General features: G+C 34.9%; 2 protein-coding genes across 5 annotated transcripts; one reads left to right on the top strand and one right to left on the bottom strand.

The window, feature by feature from the left end:
• Positions 1-2865: 2865 nt before the first annotated feature.
• LOC141671355 (homeobox-DDT domain protein RLT1-like) lies at positions 2866-14595 on the top strand. Of its 2 annotated transcripts, none has more exons than XM_074477564.1 (18): positions 2866-3654; positions 3924-4406; positions 5086-5168; positions 5629-5922; positions 6005-6091; positions 6186-6350; positions 6469-6691; positions 6850-6950; positions 7594-7680; positions 7808-7960; positions 8053-8205; positions 9033-9654; positions 9732-9952; positions 10076-10615; positions 11204-11833; positions 11974-12081; positions 13019-13282; positions 13539-14595. In XM_074477564.1, exons 1-18 carry the CDS (start codon positions 3531-3533, stop codon positions 14292-14294), a joined length of 5094 nt encoding a protein of 1697 aa, XP_074333665.1. In that variant the 5' UTR covers positions 2866-3530; the 3' UTR covers positions 14295-14595. The 2 variants fall into 2 exon arrangements, with proteins under 2 accessions (XP_074333665.1, XP_074333666.1); XM_074477565.1 differs by having other exon boundaries at positions 2868-3654; positions 11977-12081.
• Positions 14596-14918: 323 nt separating this feature from the next.
• On the bottom strand, positions 14919-17122 carry LOC141671356 (uncharacterized). 3 transcript variants are annotated; one of them, XM_074477566.1, is made up of 3 exons: positions 16810-17114; positions 16004-16476; positions 14919-15518 (listed from the first exon to the last, which is right to left on the bottom strand). In XM_074477566.1, exons 1-3 carry the CDS (start codon positions 16972-16974, stop codon positions 15080-15082), a joined length of 1077 nt encoding a protein of 358 aa, XP_074333667.1. In that variant the 5' UTR covers positions 16975-17114; the 3' UTR covers positions 14919-15079. The 3 variants fall into 3 exon arrangements, with proteins under 3 accessions (XP_074333667.1, XP_074333668.1, XP_074333669.1); XM_074477567.1 differs by having other exon boundaries at positions 15340-15514; positions 16810-17122; XM_074477568.1 differs by lacking the exon at positions 14919-15518 and adding an exon at positions 15526-15905 and having other exon boundaries at positions 16810-17122.
• Positions 17123-18060: the final 938 nt, after the last annotated feature.

Here is an 18060-nt window from a genome sequence, read left to right as displayed (position 1 = left end):
AGAGAAATTCCTATGCTGAAGAATTCTGCTAAGGTGGAAGTTATTCAGAAAGGAAAATGCTTATATTATAATGAAAACTCTTTACATCCTAGGGTTATCAGACTTGGTGATGGACTTGAAAGAACATCAATTCAAGCTCTCCGAACAACCATTTATCAAATTGGTGATAGTAAAGATGAAGAACTGATGCAGGTCAGAGCACAGTTAGTTGAATTTCTGAGAAAAGCTGAAGACAAGCTGGTAAGAGATTTTGTTAAGAATCATTATGGATTCAGATTGATCCAGTGGAGTTGGTAAAGCTACAAGGACTGTAAGTTGTAGCTAATAGTCTTATTAAACTCTTATTGCATTTGAAATTAAATGTTTTTGACATCATCAAATCTATTAACTTGTATATTTTTGAACAATTTACAAGTTGGGGGAGATTGTTAGATATATTTGAGATGTCATGTCTAATATGTTTCATGTTTAGTTTTCAGATCTTAACAAACAGGAAATATCAGTACTTACTGGAATCAGTACTTACTGGAAGTCAGAACTTAAGGATATCAGGACTTAAATTATCAGAAGATAAATATCAGAAGATGGATATCAGAACTTAAGTACTGGAGGACTAACAGTTAAGGAAGGAAGCTGATTTACAAGAAAGAAGATCGAGACTAATACAAAAAGAAGATATGCATGGAAAGAGTTAGAGGACTTAAAGAATTGTATAAGATATCTGATTGATATATTTTAGGAGACATAATTATATTCTACATCAATTAGAAGTTATCTTGTAACTGTGTACTATATAAACACAGACATAGGTTTACACTATATGTGTTATCATTATCGAGAGGATCATACATTGTAACCTAGCAGCTCTCGTGATATTTGTTCATCACTGAGAGAGAACAGTTCCATTGTAACAGAGTTTATTATATTGAATATATTTGTTTACTGTTACTTGTGTTCGAAATCGATTTAATTGTATTTTACACTGTATTCAACCCCATTCTACAGTGTTGTGTGACCTAACAACTAAATTACCTTGTACTCCAAGGTCCCTAGATATATAATTGTGATTTAAAGTTGATAAATGAATATCCATTAAATTTATTTCAAGAATCCTGAAAATATGAACAAATGAAATAATAATAATATATTAAAAATAATAATTATAAATGATAATAATTTATTATACGAGACGAAAATACATATAATTCAAACCAATAAAATAAAGTCTAACCAAAAATATCTTTAGTTAGGCACAAAAGGAAACAAAATAGTCCAAATATTGGACACATAAACGGTCATTAATGACACATAAATCCTCTATAAAGGGCTAGAAAACCATGGCACTCCCATCATGGGCACAAAAACCCATCATAAATGGCACTGGATCATTTGAAATAAGCAATTATAATTAAAAATTTATTAACAAGATTCAAAATTTAAAATTTAAAGCTCCATTTAAAAATAATAATGTTTGTATTAAAAATAAAAACTTAAAGCTAAATAAAGAAAAATGAAAGTTATCATTTTAAAATTAAAAGATAACCAAACTAATTAACTTAATTTCATCTTTATTGTCGCACAAATCACACTTAAATTTACAGTCAATTACAATCTTTTTAAGATTATTTGAAGTTGAAAACTTCCAAAATAAAAATAATAAAATTTTACGAATTTAAATTAAAAAATAGAAGCATGTGCTCATTTATTAGATAAAAAATATCTTTAAAAACTAACAATTTTGAACCCATAACATAAAAAATAAATTTATAAGAAAAAGATAATTAAAAAAATAAATAAAATTTTAGGCAACTTCAAAGTGAAGTTGATTATAAAAAAATATAACGTATTGAATTTCGTGTAAGGCCTCATGATTTCTAGCACATTTGTAACATCGAAAATAGAAACAGTATTTTAGATCATTTTATATAAATCAACAACTAATGTGTATCATATGCATTCGGTTGTTAATTTATATGTTATAAATGGTATCAAAGTTTTGACTAATCGGAAGTGCAGAGGCACAACCCGATTCCGTATGTGTGTTTGTGAGATTGACGAGGACGTCGATCCTGTAAGAGTGAGTGTTTACAACATCCCACATCGATAACAAAATGAGTATTTATGATCTTTATATACATATACGTCAAAAACTTATGTATATCAAATTGCTAACTTTTTTGGATTGATCTGTTGTGGGTTGTTGGCTATAGTACGCATTCAGACGAGGATGTTGATCCTATAAGAGGAGCTATTTGTAATATAACATATCAATAATAATAAGATATTTGGGGTCCTTATGAATACATATTAATAACTAATGTGTATTAAATTATTAGTTTTTTCGTACTAATATGTGATTAATTGTTGATTCTGGTATGTATTCGATTGTGACTTGCCGAAAATGGAGCAGTTAAATACGAGGTGAAGCTGTATAAAATGTCAAATTTTGCGGGGATTCTTTTAGAGTGTGATATCATGCAGGTACGAAGAGTAGTGCAAGAAGAGTTGATGAAACAATCTCGACATTCTTAGCTTATAAAGATATTCTCAAATAAGTGAAAGTAGTAGTTTTTTAAGCGTGTAATGAAGGGTTTCTCTAAAAACAGCAAAAAATGAAACTCGAGGTCGAAAGATACCCAGTAGTAAGATTTTGCATGAGATAGGTTCTTAATCTAAAGCCCATGATAATCGTAGCAGCAAGAAGGGCAAGAAGGTAGATAGATCCATGAACAATAAAGACCAAACTGGGAAAAAAAAGAAACAAAGTCCCACAAAAAAACAAGAAACCTCAAAATTTCAACCCACCAAATAACATTTGACTGATTGATTTCCACATCCTCAAACAAAAGATTACATGTCATTCAACGATTCAACCCAAAAATATCAAAAAAAACCCAGAAAACAATTAAACAACAAATGGACCACTCACATCAAACAAACACCTCATTAAAAATACATGTAGATATAAAAAATTGTATGTATACATATGCATGCACATGAACACATGATAGTATTAGTAATTCCCATTTTAAGTCGATCCAAATCGATTGTCAAAAATTAAATCTTAACTTGTAAATTGAATACAAAGAAAGAATCAAACCAACCCCCTCAAACAAAAAAATAAAAAGGGAAAATCTAAATTAAAAATTACTTAAAAACAATGGGAAAGATTGAAATTGTATACAGAACAACACCATGTTGCTATAATTTCTTAATCACCACTTTACTTTCTACAAATTATATTCTTGTTTGTAATTACTGTTGTTTCTCTCTCCCTTTTTATATTTTGTGCTATTTTAATTTATATGTATATGAATTAAATTTATATATACTATCATATTTATCATCATCTGATGAACAAGATGTTGATTCCTTTAATTTGACTTGTCTTGTGTATGGTTTCTTTAGTTACACGATAGATATAAGAGATAAAGTTTGTATCTTTTTGTGTTTACAAGCTCTTTTCTTGTAAAGATTTGATTTTTAAGGATTTGAAGATCCATTGAATTGGTTGATTTGGTTGTTGATCTATGATGGATAGTGGGTCTGAAGGAGAAAGCAATAGAAATAGCGGTCAAGTTGAGGGTTTCAAGAAGCCTAAACGCCAGATGAAAACCCCTTTTCAATTGGAGACTCTTGAGAGGACTTATGCTGGTATGTTTCATTTTTTCTATGTGAATTTGTGTTTTTTGTGTTTTTATGATTTGGGTGTGATTTTATGTCCCGGGTATTTTTTGTTTTGTGATTTTGTGTTCTGGGTAGTTTTTGTTTTGTGATTTTGTCTTCTGGGTAGTTTTTGTTTGGTGATTTTGTGTTCTGGGTAGTTTTTGTTTTGTGATTTTGAGGATATGTGTTTGATTTGTGATTTTGTTATGTTTTGATGTTTGTGTTGATGTGGTTCTGGTGTTTGATGGTTTGAGCAGCTGAGATGTACCCATCTGAGGCAATAAGGGCTGAACTTTCCGTAAAATTGGGTTTATCAGATAGGCAACTGCAGATGTGGTTTTGCCATAGAAGGTTGAAGGATAAGAAGGAAGGGTCGGGGTCAGGGACAGGGAAGAAGATGCCAGCAGCTCTGGGGACGAAGAAGGGGATGATTAGTTCTTCTAGAGATGTAGTTAAGGTGGAAGAGCAAGGTAGTGATGGAGGGTTTGGGTCTATGTCTAGGTCAAGATCAGGGTCAGGGGCAGGGCCGGGGTCAGGGTCTGGTTCGAGTCAGTATGTTGATGATTTTCCAGTGGTGCGGAGGAGTTACGAGATGTCCCCACAGGAAGCGATGATGCAGAGAGTTATTGCATGCGTGGAGGGGCAGTTGGGGGAGCCATTGAGGGAAGATGGACCAGTCCTTGGAATGGAATTTGACGTAGTTCCTCCTGGTCCATTTGGGGAGCCTATTAGTGCAGCAGGTGTGTTTTATTGGTGAATATTTTTCTATCTGCACTTGCATGCTTGGATTTTTCTTTGTTGAATAAGTTTGGTACTCTATATGTATGTAAATATAATTTTGATATACAAATAATTAGTGAACTCTATGAGTAATCTGATACATTTTTTTAGTCTAATCAGAGTTTGATGTCTCTAAATATTTCAGGAAGAAGGAATAATTTGAATAGAATTTGAACATTAATTGATCAATAACTTTATCCTTTATTCACTATTCACCTATATGTTATTCTGTGAAGTATAAATATTTTATCAAGTTCAGATGTTTCTACAAAATTTGGAACATATATATTTAAATCTTTAACTTTAATATAAATCTTAGATCTTCGGTTACGTTCAACCATCCTTCTCACTGAGGTCCTGCAGATGGGTTCATTCAGCAGCACAAAAAAAATTACAGCACTATTTTTCTCTACTGATGAAAATTAAAAGTGAATATTTAATTAACATCAAAGATAGGCAATGCAGTTTGCAGCATGGTGTAAAATGTTCCATTTTATGTTTTGCATTGTACAACTATATCAGGCAATCACTATCAGTCATTCTGTTGAATTTTGTTACTTTTAACTGTTGGGATATATGTCTTCGTACAGGATTTGCTGTTGCTCTTGTTCTGACATTTTTTTCTGTTGCTTTTTGCAGCAACAATGACGGAACCTTGGTCACGTTCTGGAAATTCCTATGATGACAGGATGGTTGAGAGATCGAAACCCAAGAAAATAAAAGTTGGTCTCTAATCTTTTACATGTGCTTTTCAGTTTTGTCTTCATATCTTTTGGCATACTAGGTTTTTTATGGGAAAAATGCTAAAAAACACTTATATATTGATCATCAGCTTGTAACTACACTGGCAGTAATTTAATAAAAATTCAGCAGCCTACTAAATGCAAAAGCCACAGTTGTTTGATGTTTTGCAGTCTATATAAATAAGAGATAGCTGTATAGGCATTTTAAGTACCAACTCTATGCAAATACTTCATATAATGATCTTACTTTCAGCATCACTCTCTTTCGACTCCTATGTATAAAAAGAATTCCTACGATACATATGTATCCTTCACTATATATTTATGAATTTTCTTTCTCTTATTTAGACGAAGAAAAAAAAAGTGTTCCAGAGGTTGAAAATTTACTGCTGCTATTCTATTGATACATGTTTAAAGTTGTCAATGTTAATACTGTCAGGCTGTGGATAGGAGTTATATTGAACCTGCTGAACCTAGTTCCAGACCTGATGCATATGGAAGAAGCCTATCTCAGTTCTATCATTTGCCTGCTGATGATGTATCTAATATGAAAAGATCAGCCCTCGGGCAAGGCTCTGGGCAATTGCCTTGGGAATATGCTGCTCAAGGACTACCATCCAGTTTTAATCCGTTAAATCACAAAGTCATGCAAGAACAGTTTTCGTCACCTCCAAATAATAACGACTCTACTCTAAAAACAGAAGATGTTTATCAAACAGGATGGAAGCGCAAGGTATCTGAATGTTATAGACCAATTTATATATGCAGTTGATAGGAATATTGAAGAATTGTTTCATATGTTTAATGTGTTGCAGAGTGATGAAGGTCGAACTGGAAAAGATGTTGCCCATGAAAAAAGGATTCGCAAGGAACTTGAGAAACAAGATCTTTTAAGGCGAAAGGTTTGATCTTGCATTTTCGATCTTAATGTTTTTTGAGATTGACTAATTAAAATCACAAAGATTGTGTCCTTACATGGTGAATCTTTTGCTACAGAGGGAAGAGCTGATGAGGAAAGAAATGGAAAGGCAAGAACGTGAAAGGAAAAAGGAAGAAGAGAGAATAATGCGAGAAAAGATGCGGATGGAGGAGAAATATCAGCGCGAGGAAAAACGTGAAATTGAACGGAGGGATAAATTTTTGCAGAGGGAGCTTTTGAAAGTAGGATTATGCCCAATGAGACAGTTTTCATTAACATGTTTCCTCGGAACAAAAGTTGATGTGTATCTTCTCTTTCTTTTTTAAGTACTTTTAAAGTCGTTTCCTTCTTTTATGCAAGGCCGAGAGAATGAAACAAAAGGAAGATCTTCGTAGAGAGAGGGAAGCAGCGAAACAAAAAGCGGCTCTGGAGAAGGCAGCGTTACGCAGAGTTGCCAAAGAATCATTGGAGTTGATTGAGGATGAACGTCTAGAATTGATGGAATTGGCTGCTTCAAGAAAAGGATTACCTTCAATCATTTCCCTTGATTATGATACTTTGCAGAACCTGGATTCATATAGAGGTTAGTCTTGCTTCGCAATTTCCTTGGCAATTTCCTTGTGGCGTGTCTGCGTGTTAATTCAAATCGAGTATCCATTTTTAAATAGTCTAGTCATATAAGTTACTGCACTCAGTATAAAATGTTACATTTAGTAGCTGACAAAACATTTTATTTGTCAGATTCTTTATGTGCATTCCCTCCGAAGGATGTGCAACTGAAAAGACCATTCTTGATACAACCCTGGGTTGATTCAGAGGACAACATTGGAAACCTTCTTATGGTATGTGCCTCAACTGTTACAGTTTTTTTTAGTAAATTAGTTCAGTAGTGTGCATGTGCACACTGATGCTCTCACGTTTACGTGTGGCATGCTTGGTTAGATTAATTACACAATTCTTGATTCTGTCAAAAAATATTCCCCTTTACCCAAACACAAGAGTAGCCCAGGAAGAGGAAGTGATCTTACAAATAATTTTCGTCATGCATTCTTTCAGTTATAAAGATCTATCTTGTTTCTGCTACAATCTAATTTAGCAATAAGCAAAAAATTAATGCAACCTAATACGCTGTTCTTGTTAACTCGATGCTATGGAGAATTAAACTTCTCCATATACAATCATGTGGTTAAATAACACCCCTCCCCTAATTCTTGGAAAAATGAAAGACGAGAAGGGATGTTCTTCCTTGAAACAAATGTTGTATCAGTCTGCTGGATATGTTATATGTGCACATTATAGCAAGCTGGTAAAATGTTATTGTGATGTATGCGCCTGTGTGTTATGTGTGCCATAATAAGGGGTTTAGCTATGTGCAGTGACTACATATGAAGTTTTTAACTATGTGCCTTGACTATGACATTTTAATACCTGGATAAATTATTATTTTTATTTGTTTACATTACATTGTGCTACTGGCTTCTACAGGTTTGGAGATTCTGTGTTACCTTTTCTGATGTTCTTGGACTTTGGCCCTTTACTCTAGATGAGTTTATTCAAGCATTACATGATTATGTAAGTTACCTGTCAGGTCTTGGCGCTCTTACATCCGAAAAATCTAGATGAAGTTTGCACTTAATGTATATTTTATTTTTTCGTTAACTTCATGTTGCAACATGTTTCCTCTGCTTTACTACACTAGGATTCCAGGTTGTTGGCCGAGATACACATTGCTTTATTAAATCTGATTATAAAAGATATTGAGGAGGGTGCAAGGACTCCAAGTGGCGGAGCAGGAACTAATCAATACACTGTTGCTAATCCCGAAGGTGGACATCCTCATATTGTTCAGGGGGTAAGATCATATCTGTTCAAGTTATTTTCATTATATATCCATGTCTATAACTGCAGTATAATTTATGCCTTACTATGTGTGATTTCTATCAGGCGTTTTTGTGGGGTTTTGATATACGCAGCTGGCAGAACAACTTAAATCCATTAACATGGCCTGAGATATTGCGGCAATTTGCACTATCTGCAGGATTTGGGCCGCAACTGAAGAAGGAGAGTACTGAACGAACGCACATGCCTGCCAACGAGGTGCCTTTCTTTTGCTTTGCTCTTGTATGACGCCTCAGGGTACTCATAGATTGGCTTGTGATAAGTATTATTAACTCCTGTATAAGGTGCGTTAACATGTTCTGGTTGAAAATGTGCACAAGTTGCGGTGAAGTGGTTAAGTGAGAGCATCTTATTGGAAAAAGCCAAATCTTTTTGATTGGAGAAACCAAGAAAATTGATTAGTTCACCAGATTTGCTTGATTTGTAAGACAAAGGGATGTGTGTAAATATCTGATGACGCAATCAAGGTCCTTGAATTTCTATGGCTAATCTAAATTTATCATAAGGTGTCATTCTTGATGTAGGAAAAGAATCAAAGATAAGGAATTTTCAATAAGAAGGGAACTAGGATAATCCGAGTTTCAACCACATAGAATCACTATTTCCCAGTCACAGGAGAGGAAATATAATGAGTAGCAACTAATAGGAAGAGAGAGTCAATAATCAATAATAAAACTAGTATAGGATATAAATTCTAACAACTGCTTGAAGCAAAGACAACTAAATGTCTCCTAAAAAATTACTGTATGATAATGTATCCTAAATTGTTAAACTCCCCTAATACCACAATTCTCTAAAATCAATATATTTTAATGATAATTGTATAAAAGTTTTTCCCTATGCGAGTTTGAAAGTATTTTTATTTGTACTATTAGGTGGAGTTGTTTTTCTTGGGATCTTTGACATTGATATTTCAAGAAGATATAGATAAACATATATTTGAGATAAATGCGAGTGTTTATGTTTTAAAAGCGAAGTATCATGGGAAATTAAATTACGAAGTCCCATATTTAACTGTTTTACAGGTTAAAGGGTGTGAAGATATAGTTTCCATGCTACGCAATGGTTCAGCTGTAGAAAATGCAGTTTCTGTAATGCAAGAAAAAGGGTCATCTCTCCAGCGCAGATCTAGGCATCGGTTAACCCCTGGAACAGTAAAATTTGCTGCTTACCATGTTCTTTGTCTCGAGGGTGACAAGGGACAAACAGTTCTAGAACTTGCAGACAAGATTCAGAAATCTGGACTTCGTGACCTATCAACAAGCAAGACACCTGATGCCTCTATATCTGTTGCCTTATCAAGGGACCCAGTTCTCTTTGAAAGAATTGCTCCTTCAACTTACTGTGTTCGACCTGCTTTTAGAAAGGATCCTGCTAATGCGGAGGAAATACTTGCAGAAGCTAGGGAAAAGATACAAAAATTTTCTAATGGGCTTTTAGCAGAGGAAATCGCTGATGAGGTTGAGAAAGATGATGAATCGGATTCTGATATTGCTGAGGGTCCCGAATTTGACGAATTGGGTACTCCATCCAATATAAATAAAGAAAGTGATCTCTATAATAAAGTTGGTTCTTTGTCTGAAAATGCAATTGATATTTCTCGCAATGCTGTGGCTTTAAATCTGCAAAATGACCTAGCTGTTCCTGGTAAGGTTATTTTGTTGCTAGGTTATATATATTACTTAATCTTCTACTCTGAGGTTATTAATAATGAATTATGGCAGGTAATCCTATGGAAAAGCTATATAATTCTGGTAAAGATGTCTCTGAAAGTGATCCTGCTCAAGGAGTTGCAGAGATTGATGAAAGCAAATCTGGGGAGTCATGGGTCCAGGGACTTAGTGAAGGAGAGTATTGTGGTCTCTGTATCGAGGACCGCCTTAATGCCCTCGTTGCTATAATTGGTGTTGCTAATGAAGGGAACATTGTTCGTGCAGTTCTAGAGGTGAAATCTTTTACTAATATTATGATCTATCGAAATAAGCTCATTTAGTATGATATCAAATGGGAGTTATATAGCAAAACATTCTTAATTTTGTTATTTTGCCTAATACTTTATGCATCACAGGATCGTCTAGATGCCGCAAATACTCTTAGGAAGCAAATGTGGGCTGAAGCACAATTAGATAAAAGACGCTTAAAAGATGAAAGTTCGAGTAAATTTCACGACCCTTGTTTAAATGAGGCAGCTGACGGCATCTATAGCCCTTTAGGAGTTATTGAAAATAAGAACAATGAAGTTGCTCTTGACACTGCGATTAAAGAAGAGCCTTTTACTGATCTAGACAATGTCAAGAAGGAACAGAACAATCTTTGTGGTATAAACTCTGAGAGGAATCTAGTGGTACAAAATACCTCCATGAATCAGAATACTCCTACAGTTCAGCATAATGGGTCAACATCGGAAAGGTCACGGTTACAGTTGAAATCTTTCATTGGTCAAAGAGCAGAAGAAATGCATGTGTACAGATCTTTGCCTCTTGGTCAAGATCGGAGGCATAATCGTTACTGGCAATTTGTTGCATCTTCTTCCAGACATGATCCTGGTTCTGGTAGAATCTTTGTTGAATTACGTGAGGGTGGTTGGAGGATGATTGATTCTGAAGAGGTATTTTTTTTATCGGCTCTGCAATTGTTTATTTGTTCCAAATGCAACCGCATTTGTGTGATATATATTTTGATCATCTATATATCTTTCGCTAAATTGGTATATATCTAGTATGAAATTTTATCCTTAAGCTACAATTCCCTTTTTAAGTTTTAAGAAGTTATTAGTTGTTATTTGAAGAACATACTTCCTCTGGTCCTCTATATAAGGTGTTTGACTTTTATCTCACAATTGACAGTTCTAAAGGCTTAGAGTATATCTTAAAATTTGATCTATTTTAATTTTTTTTTCAAATAAAAATATGAGTTTAATAATTTAATAAAAAGATTTTAAAAAAAAAGTTTAATTATTTAACGGACGTTGAAACAAGCTATTTACAGGACCAGAGGGAGTATTAGGTTTCGCGACAGTTTATGAGTCAGTAATCTGGATTTTGTATTTTCACAACTTTCTGTTACTATTGTGGTTTTACTTTACATCTCACACACACACAGAGTTGCCTTTTTTACTTCTATGATTCACATACTAATCATTGTAATGTTGTAACAATTAGCCACCCTCACTCATTTAGCTTTTGTGTTAATTTAGGCATTCAATTCTCTTTTGTTGTCTTTGGATACACGTGGAATAAGGGAATCACACTTGGGCATAATGCTGCAACATTTTCAGACTTCTTTTAAGGAGAATATAAGGAATATGCCGCCGCTTGATATTGCTGGTGATGCAGGAAACGATATAGAAAATCAAGCTACTGAAATGGGTTATTGTTCTGGTTATCTAGCTGCCCGTAGAAGTCCTAACAATGCTGCACATGATTTGCGAACTGATATGTCAGAAACATCATTATCCTTTAGAGTTGATGTTGGGAAGAATGAAATTGAGAAGAAAAATGCCTACAAGAGATATCAGGTGTTAAAGTCATGGGTGTGGAAGGAGTGCATCAATTCAAAGAACTTAAATGCAATGAAAAATGGAAGAAAAGGCTACACCCCTTTACTGGGGATTTGCGAATTCTGTTTTGATACATTTATATTTGAAGAAAGTATGTGTCTGTCTTGCCAGAGGACATTTAGTTCCATAAGTGAAGGGTTTAATTATTCAGGATCTTTAATCCAATGTGAAGAAAATTGGAAAATAAACCCCAGTAAGCTTATTGCTTCAGATTCTTCTTTCCCTCTCCAGATCAGATTGATCAAGGCTCTCTTGTCTTTCATTGAGGTGAGAAGAACTTTGCATTAAAAAGCTTCCATTCATTATGTAGTTATATGCTTTCTAACTTGTCCTATCAACTAGCTCTTTCATACTGGTTTTGTTAGTTGTCATTTCCTTATAATGAAAATCATTACATGTGTAAATAGCAGGTTTCTGTTCCACCTGAGGCTTTTCAATCTTCCTGGACGAACGAGCGAAGGAGTGCTTGGGGTCAAAAGTTGCAGAACGCGTCTTCTATTGGTGATTTGCTCCAGGTATTATTCTTATATCTCTCTACTTCCATTATAAAACAGATGGGTCAAACACAAGCAACCATTACTTTAGTTTGAATTGGGGTTTGTTTTGCTTCAGTTAGCTGGTGACCGTTTGGTCGGTTATAGTTGATTCAGCACTATCCAAATTAACTGACACTATATTCCTGTCAGATCAAATGCCAATATTTAATTATTTATCATGTTTGCTCTTCAAGGAGCTTTTTTTATATGTATTGTGAAATTTCAATCAATTTCTGGATAATTATTTAAGTTGGAGACACATGGTCTCCAGTGTCATGTTAGTCAAGTGATTTATAAAATTATCTGCCGTAGATAGGAAAACGATAGTTGTAAGCTCTTCCTTTAATATAAACAAATTAGATTCATTTTTCCAAATACTGAAAGGAGTGCTGGTGGATGGCAAATTAGATTCATTTTTCCGAATACTGAAAGGAGTGCTGGTGGATGGCTTTCTTTGAAAAGGGAATGAGTGGACTGTGTCTTAAAGAATATGTTTAAGGTCTGTCCATGTGAAGCTATTTTGCTTGGTCACACCGATATTAAGTTTGCCTATACTATCAAAATAGGCACCGCAGTATTGCTGTTTTACTTGTTTCGTTGTCTGTTTTCAGCAATGTGGTCATGCTGTAACTATTTTTTACTAAAATACTACAGGCTATTTTTCTAGTACACATCTTCAATTAAAAACTGTTTAGTAAATTCCTATGTGTAAAAATTAGCAGGTACCATGTATATAAAATTTTGCATCATCTTTGATGATGAACAAAATATATTTCCTTCTTTTTATGCAACTTCTATCCATACACCGAAGTATGAATGTATCCCAAGGGGTATCTAGTAGGAATTCTTCTTTTCATATTATATATATTATATCACAGTAAAATAGACTTCTCATTGTTAGACATATTCTTTGCAGATTCTAACTCAGTTTGAGGGTGCAATAAAGCAAGATCATTTATCATCAAATTACGAGACAACTGCAGAATTGCTAGGCCTCTGTGCTTTGTCGGGAAAGGCGGCCAAGGAGTCTGATCATGAATCTGTTCCTCAGCTTCCTTGGATACCTCAAACGACTGCGGCTGTAGCTTTGCGGCTTTTAGAGCTTGATTCCTCCATTTTCTACACTCCACTTCAGAAAGCTGCTGAGACTTGTAGTGTCACAGAAGCTGATACTTTTACAGTTAAGTCCTTCGTCTATTTTCTTTTTGAAAAAGGGCAAAGAATGATATAAAATCAACAGATCTGTACCGTATATGGGTGAGGGAGGGGGAGTTGTTCTGCTTGGATCGACACCAAGGCAACTCTTTTATGTTATAAATGCTTTCTTAGTCTTGATAACAGTGGCAATCTTATAAAGTTATCTGATGGCGTTAATTATTTTATTACATGATTTTTCTTTAATAAATTATGTTCTTAATTGGCTATATGATTTTCAGAAGCTTTCGTCAAGGTCTGCGTATTTAAAAGATGTTCGAAAGTCTGAATCAACACAAGTACCCCAAGCTAGTTCCGTGAAGCAAGTGATTCGTGGTCGGGGTGGTTCTCGTTCTCGTGGAAAGTCTCAGAAAAAGGTTCTAGGTTCAAGATCAGGATCTGGCAAGCAAAGTGTCAAAATGAAGAAACCATTGACTCAAATTCTTATGCAGCAGGGAGAAAACATGGGTATACAAGGGCATAAATATGGACAGGTGGAGGGACAGAATCATAAGCGTGGTCCCCGCACAGTAAGGAGGAGAAGGGAGAGTAATACTGTGGAAGACAAGCTGCTCGGTAATTTTGGTGTCCACAGTAGCTTTGTCATTAAGGAACCACCAAGAAACTTCAATGAGACAGAATGGGTTAGTGAAGAAATGAGGTCAATGCGAAATGAGGATCCTGATAATGACATTACAGAAGAAAGTGATTCTGATGACAATGCTGACACAACCAGGTACATGGAGCAGAGATGGGAACCTAATTATAATGTGGTCTCTCACCAAAGTACATGGGATCAGGGGGAAATGAGTGAAGAGGATGCATATGGTCTTGAAGTTAATGGTTTTGTAGAAGATGACGACAATATGGAGGAAGATATAACTATGAATTATGGGTCAGTTGGAAATAACTTGGAGCATGATGTAGATATGAATGATGGTTCAGCCGGAAACGACGAAGAAAGCTTAGAAACCTCGGGAGAAGACTATAGTGACTGAAGTGTTAAATGCTGTAGGCCTACAAAGAGTAAGATTTTCGAACAACTTTGAGTTAGTGGCAACCTTTTTTAGGGAAGTTATATTTTATTGAAGTGCTGCTGCGTTGAGTGGTTGTGCTTTTTGTGTATAATCATAGAGTAAGGTTTTTGACTCTCGATCATGTCAAGTGTAATAGAGGAAAATAGAGTGGCTCTTGGGAAAAACGGATGCGCCAGTTATTATAGAACAGCATTGTTCATGTAAAATATTTGTTGTAATTGCCTCTGCGGTTTTGGGTTTCCCTTCTACGCCCGTTCAACAAGTTCACTTGTATTTTTATCGTAACCTCATAATTTTTGAATGACAATCCTAGGAAATGCAATTTTATTTAGCAAAGAAAAAAAAAGACCTAGGAAATGCTTGGGAATTGGGATGCAGTTAAAATTTGGACTGTATCTTGTCAGTTTGCGTAGTTTTATATTTACGCACATATTGTGAACAATGCAGATGAGGAACTAGGTACATGAAACGATTGAAACTTCACTCAATAGATCAAGGGCCAGTCTATCTGCATTTAACTGCAAGGACTATATAATTTATTTTTTTCCAAGAAATTTTGCCAAGATTTACATGGACGGATGCTCCATCACTTAGCTTTATTCTATCAATGAAGTTCTTGAATGTGTACAGAAAATTAAGCTGAATTAGTTGTTAAACTGTCAATTTTTTCCATTGATGATGATTGTTTACATATCATCAAACTAAAATATAACAACCGAAGATGATTTTTCTACCAATTATTAAATTCACTGATTAAGCAGTTTCTTAATTCCAGACTTCTGTTCCGCCGTTAACCTTGCTGGGAATTTGATATTAAACTTAATTCGCAGGTTCCCCCTTCTTGAAGGATCTTTCGGTATGGGCATCCCTTCTTTTGGAACAACCTCCTCGTAAGATGGATGAATCACATTGTTGACGGGGATTGTCAGTTTTCTCCCGTCTAAGGTGTTAACATGAACCGTGTAGCCTGTTAATGATTCTGTCAGCGATATCTTGTGCGTGCATATGAGATCGTTACCTTCTCTTGTGAACACATTGTGTGGTTTCTCGTCAACCACAAATATGACATCTGCCGGAACAACATTTGGCTGCTCATTACCCTTCTGCGGGAATGTGATTTTTGTACCACGTTTCCAACCAGGTTTTATGTCTAGAGTCAGAATCTCTTCCACCGGCAAGGTCTTTCTGTCCAAGGCCAGAGTTTGTGTCAGATAGATGTTCATATGATTTTTTTAGGGTTTGAACATGAATCATACTGTATAAAAGATAAATGAGCATGGAAAGAACTACCAAAAGATACTATAGTACTTGTTAGTCATGCTGAACCTGATTATTACAGAATGGCTAGCAAGAACGAAGTGTACAGATGGATACATAGCGCAAATTTCATTTCCATTGTTCAGTTGCACACAGCTATCATACAACTCAAAGGTTCTAAAACAAAATCATAGCAGTTTCTAGTCTGATAGCATCTATATCTTTGGCATGTTGGAGACACTCATGCAGTTTTAATGTTAAGTTTCACATGCTCAGGTGGTTCAAAATCTTCCATCACGAGCAAATCAACAATTGCTGAGATATTTTTCAACCACATTAACAGAGTTTACTAACAAATGAAAAACTAAAACCAAGAAGAACAGAGAGAGTTATGATGAGCAAGTAAAAGTTACCCGCTAGCATCAGCTATTTCCCTTGAGATCTTCATCTTTTTGGTTGTTCCCTTAAAAAGTTCTTCTAGGGTACAAGGCAATCTATTCTCGACTGGAGGAGCCTTCCGAGGGCCTGAGCTCATTGGTCTACTTCCTCCAAATGAAGTAAACATATCGTCCCCAAACAATCCACTCGAAAACCTTGGACCTCCGCTTCTCATAGAGGCAGGACCCCCCATGCCTCCCATACCCCCCATACCTCCTCCCATACCACCCATGCCTCCCATACTTCCGAAAGTGTTTGAGTTACCAAAAAACTCGGCAAAAATGTCATTAGCATTTCTAGGATTGAATCTAAACGCATTTGGTCCATCCCCTGTCTGATAAAATGTTGCCCCGCCAGGCCCTCCGCTTTCTGATTGTGGCACTTGGCCTTTTAGACCTTCTTCGCCATATTGATCGTACAACGCTCTTTTTTGAGGATCACTCAAAACCTAAGAAAAATTTGTTCTTTAATATCTCCAAACCATAAATGGCATTCATCACAGAAGGCTATTTCAATGGCATGGCATAAACTTGATTCTTGATCAAAGTCATTTTTAGATATTATCACATATAATTTTTTCCCCAGAACAATATACATCATTTACACTTCTTGCCATGCAAAAATATCAAATACATCAAAGTAAATTTATTGATGGATAGGGTGTAAAACTGCAATAGATCTATATATAATGTAATGGAAAATTCTCAAGATGGCTATAGATACTTTTTTAGAGAACCCATTTGAATGAAATACATACACACTCAAGAAAAAATGTTGATACCTCATAGGCTTCATTGATTTGTTTAAATTTGGATTCGGCATCGTTTTGTTTGTTGCGATTCTTATCAGGGTGCCATTTCATGGCCAGTTTTTTATAAGATTTCTTCAAATCTTCATCTGTTGCATTTTTATCAACCTGTAATATCTTGTAGTAATCCGCACTCATCGTTTTCTTGATCCTTTTCCCTCCCAGGATATTTATATGTGTGTTGCCTTGTCTAATAAACTTTTTTTTTGTCCTTGCGCTATAGAAAATAAATGTGTTCGGAAATAGTACAAGTGCAAGTTTCTCTTTTTCTCCCGCCCCTTTTAAATCGTCCATTTTTCTCTCCCTTTTTCTTTACGAATGTTTGGTGGAAAAAAGGAGCAATTTTTTATATCTTTATTTTTACTTGCTTTGCACTTTTCTTCTGAATTAAGCAAAAATTGTTGTCAAGTAAGATTTTGAAATTTTAATAAAAGACTAGAATATTTAATTCACAACACTTACAATCTTTCCTCAAAATGTAATATTTCCCCCAAATCTAAATACTAGTTTTGAAAATCAAATTATACTAAAAATATGACTTCTCGAGCTTACATTTTGAATACACTAATTCTTCTTTGAGGGGAAATGCAGTCTGGTTCAGAACATGGAAAATGCGGATTGTCGTTGCAGGCCGCTGGACTTCTTTATTTATCACTGATTTGATCTTTAATCGGTTCTATTTTATAAATGTAACACCCCTTCTTTAAATAAAAAGAGATATTACTTATAATCCATAAAACTGCACACAAAATATTAATATATTTCTATACAAAAATTAAACAGTCTAAAATTTTCAAATGTCTAAACCAATAATATAAAAGTATAAATCTCTAATAAAATAATTAAGTCTAGATAATGTTAAAGTCCGAAATCCTAATCAATAAATGGGTAGCTCTCCATCACACAATCCCAGAAGTACCTGCCAGAAAAAAATATGACATGATTTAAACGCCTAGTAAGGATTTGGAATACAGTTTATAAAACAAAGAGATCAGAGATAAATAATCTGCAATTTATAATAAAACAATAATTTTAAAAATAAGTAAGGCTGAAGCGACGAGGGGTTAGGATATTTCATATCGAGATCAGAACAGATACAAATACACACATCATAGGGTACCTAATGCGTGTAACATAATGGATAACGTCTACGGCATATACGACGTCACCATAAATCAAATCACAAATCAAACTCTGGGTGCACCCACGTATCCTGAACAAATA

The sequence above is a fragment of the Apium graveolens genome, chromosome 7, assembly GCF_009905375.1.
Source record: "Apium graveolens cultivar Ventura chromosome 7, ASM990537v1, whole genome shotgun sequence".
Classification (NCBI taxonomy): Eukaryota; Viridiplantae; Streptophyta; class Magnoliopsida; order Apiales; family Apiaceae; genus Apium; species Apium graveolens.
Note: the sequence above shows the minus strand (reverse complement) of the source record. Positions and strands in the feature narration are given on the sequence as shown.